General features: G+C 44.6%; 1 protein-coding gene across 7 annotated transcripts in view; it reads right to left on the bottom strand.

Moving 5' to 3' along the window:
* The window catches only part of CACNA1B (calcium voltage-gated channel subunit alpha1 B), a 298,282-nt gene that overhangs the window by 52,737 nt on the left and 232,589 nt on the right, over positions 1-12,956 (bottom strand). For all 7 annotated transcript variants that reach the window (XR_008580034.1, XM_054848973.1, XM_054848970.1 and 4 more), the window contains 7 exons: positions 9,681-9,777; positions 7,523-7,683; positions 6,178-6,315; positions 5,074-5,275; positions 3,366-3,530; positions 2,620-2,730; positions 2,399-2,482 (listed from right to left, as the gene is read on the bottom strand). Coding sequence is in view for 6 of the 7 variants with exons in the window: in XM_054848973.1 (XP_054704948.1) it covers positions 2,399-2,482; positions 2,620-2,730; positions 3,366-3,530; positions 5,074-5,275; positions 6,178-6,315; positions 7,523-7,683; positions 9,681-9,777 (958 nt within the window). In the remaining variant the exon portion in view is untranslated. The remainder of the gene's footprint in view (positions 1-2,398; positions 2,483-2,619; positions 2,731-3,365; positions 3,531-5,073; positions 5,276-6,177; positions 6,316-7,522; positions 7,684-9,680; positions 9,778-12,956) is intronic.

The raw sequence follows: 12,956 nt of genomic DNA, 5'->3' as shown, positions 1-12,956 counted from the left end.
AGCAAGAAGGTGTGTGTGTGAGGAACCTCTGGGCACTCTCTGTCTGCAGGGGAAAGGAGACATGATGGCTATACTGAAACGCTGCAGAAGGGGAAGATTCAGAGAGCGCAGCGCTCGAGTAGGTCTATGGATGGACACAGAGGACCAAGAGTTCAAGGCTGGAGTGGTACATATGGCTCTTGTAAAGACATGTTTGTGAGCAGCTTTGTGTTGGACACACTGCCAGAGGAAGCTGCTGAACTACATGAGAAAGTCCTCTCTGAGGTTTGACTTAATGGATCTAGTTACTCATAACCCAAAACCCTCTCCATTACCACCTGGGAGGATAATGGAAGGAGTATAGGTGCTTGGGAGCTTGACCCTATTGGAGTTTACTGACTGGTTTTAGAGGTAATTCAAACTGCTCTCCAAAGGCATCCCCAAATTGCTGCTATCTGATGCTGGAAACCAGAGAAATTACTGCAGAGCGGAAGGGGGATGCCATCACTCCCAGCACCCTTGAGGTTACTGCGTCAGTGCCTGCCAATTCACACGAGGGTACATGGGAGAACATTTACTCTCCAGCCCAAAGACCAGGAGAGGGATGGGGAACTTCTGCCTACGCACTAACTCTCCTACCCCTAATAGCTGGCCAGCAGCACCAAGGGACAGCTGCTGCTTCCAAAAAGCTGGGGATGTGCGTGTACAGCCCCAGAAGTGCTGTGGCTTTGTCTTAAATTCGGTGACGTATCACAGCCCAACCTGATCAATCCGTAGCCAATTCCCCAGGTGCCAGACAGCCTTGCCGAGGCTGGGCCACCCCTGTGGGAGCTGGAGGGAGACGCAATGGCCTGTTAACCGGGCAGGGACCGCTACCTGCCGAGCAGGGAATGCGCAGCACCGATGGCTGCTCTCTGCCTGAAAAAATAGCTGTACAAAGGAGGATTTAAAAAGAGGCATGTGGGCTTCATTTTGCAAAGGAGACACCTTCCTGAAGGAGAAGATACCAATCTCGGAGAGACCACGGGCTCCCTTACCATGTGCAAGATGGATGCGTTGCTTCCTCCCAGTAAAAGCAGCCAAAGGAGGGGTGGAAGAGAAGCGTCGATCTCTGCTTGTGGCTGACTTGCAAATGTTTTCATAAATTTTCAAACCAAGGCAAAGGTTTGAGTGCCTGACTTTGGCAAGCAAGCGCATCCCATGACAGAGGGAGCGGAGGCAAGCACCCAGTACCTGCCTATGGTGCAATAAGTCTCCTAAGCACTCAGAGAAGTGGTAGCCAGACCTTGCGTTTGATCTGAGTGACTTTACCCTGGCTGTAAGCCATGCAAAGAAAACAAAAGGTAATCCAAAGTCTACGAGATAGGATTCACCGACTGTTAAATGAACACCATTCGTGCAGGGAGTAAAACTTTGGGGGTTGGTTTGTTTGTACCAAGGAGGTTAGGTAATAATATATTTTGTTAGAAACAGTAATATGGTCTTCACCACCAGCTGAATGTCCTGTAAAGAAGTCTGGGGAGCATAGTTCTTAGCACACACAAAACAGATCTATAAGCAAATCCCAGGAACTGAGAAAAAAAAAATGGTAAAGTTCAAATTCATCACATACAGATACAGCATCATCAGCTAAAACATGCATTGGGAGAGGAGAGGAGCAATTTATAAACTGGATAATATCAGGCTGTCAAGGCTTGAGTCAGACATTTGCTGCCCTTATGGAAAAATCCTCTAGAATTTAATAGCAAGTTTGTACACTTGTAATCTACAGGACTCGTTAGCAGGGAGAGAGCAGTCATTCTACAGTTGTTTGTTTTAATAATTGCCCTGGCAAAACTTTTGTGCATATAACAGAAATGCACCGTGGTCCCCCCAGTGCAGACTGTGCAGGCTGATGAGTTTCTGGTTGTTTCTATGTTCCCATCACCTCTCCCCTTCTCACTCCTCTTATCACCTTCACTCTGCCCCATGACCAAGATTGGGTAAAAGCCCCAAGGGACAGACGTGTGTGTGTGCCCTGCAAAGCACCTCACACTATCAAACAGCAGTCTTCACCAGAATCCTTTTGATCTTTTCCCTCTATTAAATTCAACAGGATTTTTCCATTAGTAGGCAAAACCATCTCGGGGTTAGAGTCGTTTGTTGAATGAGAAAGAGAGATTGTTTCCCGGCAGAGTCACTAGCACTGGTGTTCCCATCGTGGCTTTTTGCGTGAAAGTCTTTGGGGCAGACAGCCGTGCTCAGCTCCATGGAAGGAGCAGAGCTAATGGAAACAGGCTGCCGGGTCACCCAAGGACATCATCACACGATGAATCCCAGAGGCAGCTCTAGGGAATAAGGCTGGTAGGGAGAAGGTGCAATGTCTTGACAGGGTACAGCTTTGTTGGTAAATGAAGCAAATTGAGCAAACTGTACTTACCGCAATCTCTGTTACTAAAATATCAGTAATACTTCCCAACACTGTTACAAAATCAAAGACATTCCAGGCATCTCGGAAATAATTCTGCCAAATGAAAACACAAGTGGGACAGAAAGATCCAGGGGTTATTTTTTGTTTGGTTGCTTTGAAATGCACATCATGAAATTCAAGCATTTCAGGTAGAGAGGAAACAGTTGAAAGTAAACGAGGAAGGCACATACCAGCACACCAAAGGCAATGATCTTCAGCACACATTCCATTGAAAACATAGATGTAAACACAATATTCAGGCATTTCAACATTTCTTCGTATGCTTCTGGAGCATCATAGAACTAAACCAGGATGGAAGAAAGGCTGTTACTGGAAGATCAGTTACAGAATAAAACTTTCCCAACTGACTTGCCTGACTGCAAGACTCTTGCCCTTTTTTAGTGCCAGATGTTGTGCTCACTTCAAGCAAGACTTGGGGTTACAGTATGATTATTCGTGCCAGTCCAGAAGCACACCATTGCCTACACGTTATCTTAATGGGGTAGCTGGGGATACACCCAGGATGGGGAGACCATTGCGGGTGTACATCTCACTGTGAGCAAAGCATGGACCAGGAGGGAGAAAAGGCATTTTCAAAACCAGAGGACAAGTGCAGAACTGTGTTTCTTTCCAGCAGACCCTAAGAATATGGCAAGCCCAGTTCCCATCCCACTGGCCATACGCTGAAAGGGCTATGAGCCAAACCAGCGCTGTGCAGGGCAATCCAATTCACGGTATCTCATCACAACTAAACCACCTCCCTTTGGGGACTGAAGGAATCCCAAAAGGCCTCTATAAACCAACATCAGGGAGATGAGAAGTGGCGATTGCTCCTGCTGATCCCCCCCCAGCTCCCACGGCGAGAGTACAAGGCCTCTCCAGCAAACACCACATTGGCTAGCCCAAAATAGCAAAGATTCAGTAACAGCCCACTAACCTTCATCATTAGGACAATGGTATTGAGTGCAATCATGACCATGATAAAATACTCAAAGGGAGGGGACACCACAAATTTCCACATCTTGTACTGAAAAGATTGCTTGTTCTGAGGCATGTAGCGGGTCAGTGGCTTGGCACTTATGGCGAAGTCTATGCAGGCCCTCTACAAAACAGAAATGGGATGAAAAGAATACAAAAAAAAGGCCTGGCAGTCTCTATCACTTGGGATATTGTTGGTAGAGTGAGCGGAGCATTTAGTGGAGGATGGTATTTCCAGTGTTTCTCACGATGCAAGTACTGACTACCCCTTAAAATGCAGCACAGGACCCCCAAATTGTAACCACTTCTGGACACTTGCTGAAATATTAAACCCCACAACGCTCCTATGGCCCCCTGCAATCCTAGGAGACAGCCTTCCACATCCCAGCAGGTCCCAGTCCCTTCCCACTTAGGGAAAGGAGTTACAAATCCACAGGATCACTTCAGAAAACACTCTGCCAGTTCCTCCTGATATGTAATTGTAGAAGCTGGAGGACGGGTAAAGATGTTATCTGTATTTTTAAAAAAAGTATTGTGAAACCCAGGTATGTTCTCACACACAGCAAAACCTGTCCAGCTAATAACATTTCATAAAATGTGAACTGAACTCAAACAATAAGTTATCCAACAAATATTACTGGGTGAACTCTCGAAGACCCCCTTAGTTGGCTATTTCTGTTCACATTATTATGAGTAAAAAACCGCATTAAAAATTGGTTTCTACCCACAAGACATTTTGATTCTGGAGCATTTTCTCATCTTGGATTTAGATAAGAATTCAAAGTCTTAACTTAGTGCAAAAATATTTTCTGCTCAGTAGAAAAATAATGTGGGTAAAGCATCTCTAAATATTCTGCTTTATTTTGGACTTTTTGTTCATAGAGACAAACAATGCACTAACTAATAATTGATTAAGAAGTAATCTCTTTTCATCAAAAATCAGGTTCCAGTTTCAAAATAAATGAAAAGAGATGGTTCTTCGCACAACAGGTCATTGAGGCTGTGGGGCCCCAGAGGAAGGATGCTGCGGATGCTAAAAATCTGCATGGATTCAGGAGGAAACTGGATACATTCATGGTAAAAAGATACACAGATGCCGCTAACTACAGAAAAAACATGTCCAATTCAGGAGGTTCCTGAGCTGAAAACTATAGTATTTGCTAGGACATTAAATAAAAGCCTGATATGTGCTTGCCCTGGTTTTACACTCTTCCCAAGGCATCTACTTGCTGTCAGGAGGACATCATCTCAGCCAGACACAAAACTGGCCTGGCAAGAGAAGTTTTCCTTTGGGGAGCTGTAGCAATTGTAGCTCAGTTTGCTTTCCGATGGCTGGCCTCTAAAAGGCCAAAGATTTCTGCTTCCTTTCACACCTACATGCTTGAGCTAACATGCAAGTCAATATTCACTTTGAAGAGCAGGTGTGGTCCGCAGGGACGTGTGACCGTGCTTAGTAACATGCAGCATTCGGGGGCTCTTCCCTGGTTTTGTTTTTATGCAAAAGCTGAAACAGTCTGTAATTTGTTTGGTCTCTGCACCACACACCCTCAGGTAACGACTGCTCTAAAGCCCCCCACGGCATGGGAGGGACGAGGAGTGGGATTCCACCAGTACCAAGGTACTCTGAGACCCCAGGTGCTAACTCCGGATTCAGAAGACGCAGGTACCTCGTTTTTCTCGAGGCTGCACTCTGACATCACTTTATCTCCTTGCTCTTGGAAGGTGATGATGATTAACGCCACAAAGATGTTCACAAAGAAAAAAGGGAAGACGACAAAATACACCACGTAAAAGATAGACATTTCCATTCGGTAGCCAGGGCTGGGACCCTGTTCCTCGTAGGTAGCATCCACCGAGTGCTTCAGCACACTGCAATCAAGCGCAAAGAGAGAAGAAAAGTCAATGAAATCAATGTGAAGCACCAATGACACCCTGACAGTCACTCACTGGCCTTCACTCAACGTGGAGGGTTTTCCAGATATGCTCAGGTCAAACTCACTCCCATCTCTATGGCTGGGAAGAAGTTTTTCTTGAGGATATTTTTAGGGAAACCCTTGCTGTTTTCACCATTCTGCAGAATGATGGAGATTTGCTACATACAGATCCACTTATCCCCCTGGCCAAGGGGGGAGGATACAGTTAGATCTGGCTTCTCTTCTCTGGTCAACAGGGATGAAGTAAGGGTGGGAAAAGAAAGGTGTTGATGATCTCCAAGTAAGGGGACACAGTGAGGGACTGGAGAAGGGAGATTGATGCTGTATGTTTTATTCTCTATTTTATGAAATAGCTGAATGTGGAGGACAGGGAAGGCCTGCCATGGAGAAACCCTGACCGTGAGTTGTACTCCACGTGTCCCTGCAGAAAAGTGTGCCAAAATAAAGTCATGTGCTGAACAGTAAATATAATTTTGGGACTGTCATACCCAGTGTACTTTCAGCATAGGTCACAATACTTTTTCTCCTCATTTTCTTACATTACCGTTATCAATTTTATACCCAAGAACAGCGTGCAAGTCCAAAAGACTGGAGCAAATAAGCTGTTAAGTACTGAAAACTGCCCTAAGCATCCTTGTGCAAGCTCAGAAGAACGTCGAGAAAAATGCAGAGCCCTGCCTGCTGATTCACCCAATAATCACACAAGGGGAAGTAAAAGCTTAGCTGATAAAAGACTTTTCTTATTTCACAGGTCACCTGCCATTTACGTGTCCCTCAGAGCTGTGGAAAGCTGCCGTTACCTCCACGATCACTGACCCTCCAGTCCCGTGTACTCACGTTGGCCACCCTTCGCCTGTGGAGACGGTGAAGAGCGTGAGCAGAGCCCAGAGCACGTTGTCGTAGTGGAACTCATATTTTTTCCATTCCCTGGGCTGTGCCTCCACCTCATTTTTTTCATAATCAAGGTACTGACCCCTAGGAAAAACAGAGATTCAGACCAAATGAGAGAATTAAAGCAAATCAGCCATTTCATATAACTCACTGAGGAGCATCGAAAAGCCCCAGTAGCAGAGCCCGACTGTGCTGTGTGTTAAAGACAAATCAAGAGACAGCCCCTAGGTTTGTAACAGAAGTAAAGGCCATTTTTGAGCCATTTTGAGTGACAGGAACTGGACCTGCCATCTAGAAATGAAAGAAATTGTAATCGGGACATTCATCCATCAGGCAAAGATGGCAATTAACAGTATGCTGGCCCCCAAATTGTCTGACCCCACAGAAAACTGCTGCTTGATGGGGAAAATCTCTGGCTCCTACTTCAGAGTTGGATCTAACTTCTAACTGGGTCCTGCACTGAGGGGCTGAGGGACCTGGCATCTGGAGAGTTCCTCTCCAACCTACACTTTTCCGTGATTTCACATTTCTGTCTGTACTGTATCTGTGGTATTGCAAGGAAGAACTGCAGCGACAGCCTCCGTGGCTGCTGCATGCATGTGGTCCCACCAAGGACGTGCCCTGTGCTCGCAAGGCGGCAGGAGAGGGGTAACACAGGCAGACCTGGACAGTAGTGAGGATGCGCTTTGGGTGCCAAGAAAAAAGGTGAGAAATATGCACATTGTGGTGAGTAAAGCACCTTGACAGTCTGCTGCAAAGGACACAGCATGACAGGGCTTTTAAGATATTCAAATACTGGCCCCTTTTCTAGCTAATTAGGAGCTCTTTAACTTCCTACTGATTCAATTCTGATTATTTATTCATTTATTTATTTATTATTTATTTATTATTTATTATTTATTATTTATTTATTATTTATTTATTCATTTATTTATTCATTATGTTTTTCTATATGAGCCCTAAGAATCAAGGCAGCAGGTAGAAAAAGGAGTCACACCATGCCTTCAAAAACCCTCTACCTTCAAATCACACCCAGCCCTCCCTGGGAAAAGGAGCCCACTCCCCTGTGTCATTAAGCACTTGGGTAATCATTTGCTAGATCAGAGTAAGGAACGGTGCAGGTATTGAAACACCTCCAGGGTGATTGTGCTGAAGCATTGCTTTTACTTACAGGAGACTCATCAAGCTCAGCCGATACCCAACTGATGCAGCTTTGGGACAGCCAAGGGAGCTGCTGCTGCTGGAGGAGGAAGGCCAGGGTCCCCCCCGCAGCCCCTGCCCCAGGCCATACCTGCAGTCCTTCTCCAGCTCCTTTGACTCATCAGTGCAGTAGAAGAATCTGCCTTTGAAGAGCTGCACGGCAATGACGGCAAAAATGAACATGAAGAGCATGTAAACTATGAGGATATTGAGGACGTTCTTCAGGGAATTCACCACGCAGTCAAAGACAGCCTGGGGATGGAGGAGAACAAGGTTAAGGGGTTGAAAAAAAGAAAAGTGCATCTAACATCTTGCCATCTAATATCTACGAACACTTGGGAGTAATTACCCAACCTACGACCCAAGCATGGTTTCATGGACTTGCACACCAAGGGTTTGACCAAAAGTCATACTCCAGCTGTGAGAAACAACACTGGCTTCCTGCATGTCTCTCTTTCTTGGTGAGTGTGGCTGCACCACTGAATTGTCTGGTGCTGCCCATAAAATTTATAAAGGCAATCGCAGCTTGTGGAGATAAATATTAGTCCTCAGCAAATATTTCCATGGGCAATTATAAAATGAAAAATGTACTTGTGTTTAATTTATTCCCAGTGGATCGGGAAAAACTCATCAAATATGTTACTTGTTGACTGTTATTTGAACTGTTTGAATAATAAGGAAAATATACCAGATACAAAACTACCAAATGCTTCGAATAATATTTTTCTAATGAATTGTCTATCAAAATTAAGTGTGACTAATCTAGTCAGCATATGTCACTTCTGAACTCCCTGCAAAGAAATTCTCAAATACATTTATTATTTGGTTATTAGTCACTGATTCGTTGTTACAAGTAATTCTCAGTTTAATTTTAGTGTGGGAAGTTTGTCATAATAATAGAAATTGAGCAGTCTTACTGCCCAAGTGCAGGGTTCGTACAATACTGTTCCTGTTTCTCTGAATGGAAGCGAATAATTCACAAAATTATGCTCCTGATGCAACCCAGAAATCCTGAATTAAAACACTGGAAATATCTCTAAATCACCCCATTAATCTTGCTGATTGTTGCATACTAGACCACATCCAGAGGAAAAAAAAAAAAGAAAGAATTTTGAAGACAAACCATATGAATATGACTCCTGCTTCACGAAAAGATTTCTGAATAGTTCTTTAGAAGTGGTAAAATTACTCTGTAAAATGGCTTGAAAATAAGACAGACGTTCAATAAAAAGCAAGCATTCGGCATCCTGCTGTAGGACTGAGCTACTGTTGACTGTTTTATGACCCAGGAGCTGTGCATTTCACATTTCTAAACAAATAAAGACCATTTTCTACATTGTTCAACATTGCTCTTCCTTATCTTTTGAGGTAAATTTAGTATGCATAAAAATGCATAAAATCAAAATTATTTAAGCATGAATTGTGGGTAAGGACAAAAGCAAATCTATATAACAGCTGACCCTGATTTTTATGTGCCAATATGTGAAAACAGGAATTGTCAGACATCATTTCACCATTGCAAAAGCACCCATCGTTTTTTCCTCATCTCTCACAGAAAAGAGCCTGCAAGCAGCAATGCCACATGAAGATGTTCTACAATAGGTACTCAAGAGCTCCCAAAACTCAGAAATGATTAAATTTTGTAACTCCTTCCATTCTCTGCTTCCAGGGGTTGGCTGTATCTCAGCATTCTTAAAATGGTGTTGAATAAGTAACCACAGGCCATTACGTTCATTTTACTTTGTAACTTGGTATTCTAGAGATGAAAGGGTACTGCTATAAACCCCTGCACTATATATTCTTTAACAGAAAAGATGAACAGACTAAAAGTCCTCATACAGCAATGACATTTCACTTTAGACAGACTGGAAAATCTTGCAATACTCATATCAAGTTCTCTAGGGAAAGTCAAACACTCCAAAATCTATTTTCTCCTGTGTCATTTCTAAGAGCATCACACTTATGAACTGTAATTTAATTTATTTGCATTTTTTCTTTTCTTTTTTTAGAAGTTTGATTTTAATGTGGATTCACAATAATTCATAATATTGCACACAATGTTTGCAAAAGAAACAAGTGTTTGACATTTGCTAAACATCTGCACAGCTATTTTTATAAATGTGGCAAAAAGATTAATTGCAACAAAATAAAAGGAACAGAAATAACTTGGATTAAGTTCAGTCCATCAGCTTCCACTCAGATCGGTTGCAAACCTCCAGAGAAGGAAAAATTTGTGGTTATTCTCTAACCTTTAGTTTTGGCAGCCGTTTAATGGTCTTCAGCGGTCTTAGGACTCGCAGAACTCGCAGTGACTTGATTGTGTTGATGTCCTTGCCTTTGGTTCCTCTGCAAGGGATAAAAGGCACAAGAACAACAGAGGGAATAGTTTGGTCCTCAGGTCACTAACTAGAATATCTATAGGTACCCAGTGTGGTTTTGGTTGTGGGATTGTTTTGGGGGTTGTTTTTTACAGGTTTTGGGTGCCCTCCTCACCACGGATGCCGACTAGTGAGGGCACCAGATGAATGCTCACTTGAGATGCGTTAATCACAGCACAGGAGGAAGGCTGTGGGCAGGACGAGGTCCTTGCAGCGTTCAGCCACATGCCCTCTCCAGCCTTCACTCACTTCCTAGCTACTCACCGAGCATCGCCCAGGAACTGGTGACCTTCCTGCCCCAGCTCCCCACCCAGGCAATGGTCACAGCCAGGGCAGCAGCACACCAAGGCTCAGTACAGTCATCCCAGCCCCAGGCAGAAGTGAGAAAGTCACACTTGGCTCTCCTCCCTCCCAGACAGGAGGATGTTTCTCCATGTGCTTCTTGCACTTCTCTGGCAGGGACGTTGTATCTAGACAAGCAGACAGTGACCAGAGGGAACTGGAGCCTTCACGGTGAGGGACAGAGCTCTCCCAGGGACCAGAGCTGCTCCATGCCCGTACCCTCATCCTCGAGTCTCTCTTGGAAGACATGCTACCAACCCCATGCGGGAACATGTAATATGACGGCATATTACATGCTTGGAACAGTGCTAGGGCAACTTCCCACTTACGCATGCAGGTGCTGTAAGTCACATTCTGGTTTTAGTTTTTAGTAAAACTGAGTGCAAGACACGAGACTGTTCCTCTTGTTACCATTGAGGGGTTTTGGGGGAAGGACATAGTTCCTTTCCTCGTGCAATTCCAAAATAAATAAAAAATAATTATTTCCCCCCCTCCCCCTCCAGGACATAGTTACATCTTCTTCCAACCCAACAGCAAAACAATGACATTCCCCTTCATTTCATATGAAGTGAAAAATGGGATGAAAATCTTTAACAGAGTTTTATTGATGACTAAACGTTTGGGTCTGAGACTGCACTGAAGTAACACAGGTGTGAATGAATAACACGTTGAGCAGATGCTGATATACCTATTCTATGCTTTTCCAGTTTCCTAAACGTTTCTCTTTGACAGGAAAGCAATAGAAACACAAGTAACTGGAGAGACCCACAAGAAGTATGTGCAGGTAGTGGACTGCAAAGCTTCCCCCACACCCTGCTAGCAGCCAGCCCGATGCACCATCCTAAGGGACAAGCACTGAGAGGGGAGGAAACTACCTGGTTTCGTGGCTGGCTGACCTTGCTCAGCCCTGGAAAGTGTCTTTTTGCAATCTATCCACTTCTAAAAGACTAATAACTCGATACTAATACTATACTACTCCATACCAACACTGGACTGGAATCTGCAACCTAGAAACACACGTTCCTGTCTCCAAACAGTCACTGCAGATGTCCTGAAATGCAATAAGCAGTGACACACGTGGAATTTTTGGAGAGCCGTGGGTTGTATCCCAATGACATTGAACACCAGTTGCCTTTGCACAAGATTTAACAGAAATGGAGAAGAGGGGGAACAGAATGGAGATTTACCTTTCCTCTCCCTATCTCCTCTTTCAGGGCTGCTTCAGAGCCATTTTCATCAGCCACACATGGATCCTGACTGTTGGCACAGCTCTAAATCCAGGTGGTTGAGATGCAGCTCATGGAGTTACAGGACCAATTTAATGCCACAGAAGAACTATTATATATTTGAAAGAAATCGGGTTTTTATTGTCATTAAAGACCCTGTAATCTGGTCTGGATAAAGCAGACACTGCCAACATAGCTTTTACTGGCTTTCTCTTTAGGTTTTAGCATAACTGAAGATCTGTCCCATGTTTGGCTTCACATACTTGCTTTCAAATCACCAACTCAAGCAACAATCCTGCCACTGTCACTGCAGCCTTGTCACCATAGCCTGCAGATGAGCCAGCCAAACCGGAGCTCACCTCCTCCCTGGGCATCCTTAGCAATGCCCTGGATGCAAAACAATTTGTTCAGCCTCCTGAGGAGGACAGTCAGTGGCAGAAGGGAAGGAGAAGTTGAAATAGGTTACGAGGAAGGAGATACTACCAGGCTTGGCCAGCCAGCTCACCCCCGTGGCTGATGGTCACCCAGCATATGCCCATCACCTCGGCTGCCCCTGTTGCTCCCTCTGCCTTCTCCACTCTGGAAGGCCAAGGAAATCACTTGGGTTGCTCCATGTCTCCCAGCCATTTGGTGTTTAACTGGGTGAGGAAGACAGGGCAGAAGGGGATGAAGAGAGAGGAACTGAGGAAAGCAGAGGTGAGAGAAAAGTGAGAGGATTGAGGGACATGTGGTTGGGGCAGTAGGAGAAGGAAGAAAAAAGGTGGGATACTTTGGCCCAGAACTATATTCAATTCTTGATCATTTGTGGCCACGTTTCTGGTTTGTAGATTAACACACAGAGCCCAGCTTAGCAGCACAGCCACTGGCAGGAGGCAGCTGAACTAATAAACATCCACAGTCCTCACCGGGGTTCAAGCAGAACCAGAGAGTATTTCTGCACGGTGCCTCCCAGCACTCCCGATTCCAGATCTAAACACCTATTTACTACCCTGCCAGGCATTTGCGCTAAATAACAACTGTACTAATAAGATCTCCTGGAAGTGAAGTTCAAGATGAGAACAGACACTTGTTGGCTCAGAAGGATCTAGCTCAGGTCTCGCAGGGCTGGCTCCAAGCCTGAAGCAACATCCTCTGTGGACTTCGTATTTCTGGGAAGGTTAAGCAGACCTGCTGGGCACTAGTGAATAGCTGGGGCAGAGCAAACCCTTCTGCCCGGCTCTGAGAGGGAAAAAGCTGGTTTTCCCTCGCACGGGGAGGCGTGCGGATGACTGCACTGATAGCTGGGAGGTGAAGGGCAGGCAGCTCCAGTCCTACAAAATTCCTTCTGCCTGAATGGAGGACACTAAGAAGAGTTGGTTTTTTTTTTTTTAAGACTGTGAGCCAATTAAATATTAATGTTATTTATGATCTAAGTCATATAGAGAATCCTGAAAAGTCATACTTTTTTCTTGTCACAGTAAGGTTCCTGCTATAGGAGAAAGCTTTTTCAACAAACTAGTACTCTGAACTAGAGCGATGCAAATTGCATTTTAATTAAATGGAACTTCTGCAACTATTTCAGCCTGTCAAATAAAACCTT

The sequence above is a fragment of the Grus americana genome, chromosome 20 (assembly GCF_028858705.1).
Source record: "Grus americana isolate bGruAme1 chromosome 20, bGruAme1.mat, whole genome shotgun sequence".
Classification (NCBI taxonomy): domain Eukaryota; kingdom Metazoa; phylum Chordata; class Aves; order Gruiformes; family Gruidae; genus Grus; species Grus americana.
Note: the sequence above shows the minus strand (reverse complement) of the source record. Positions and strands in the feature narration are given on the sequence as shown.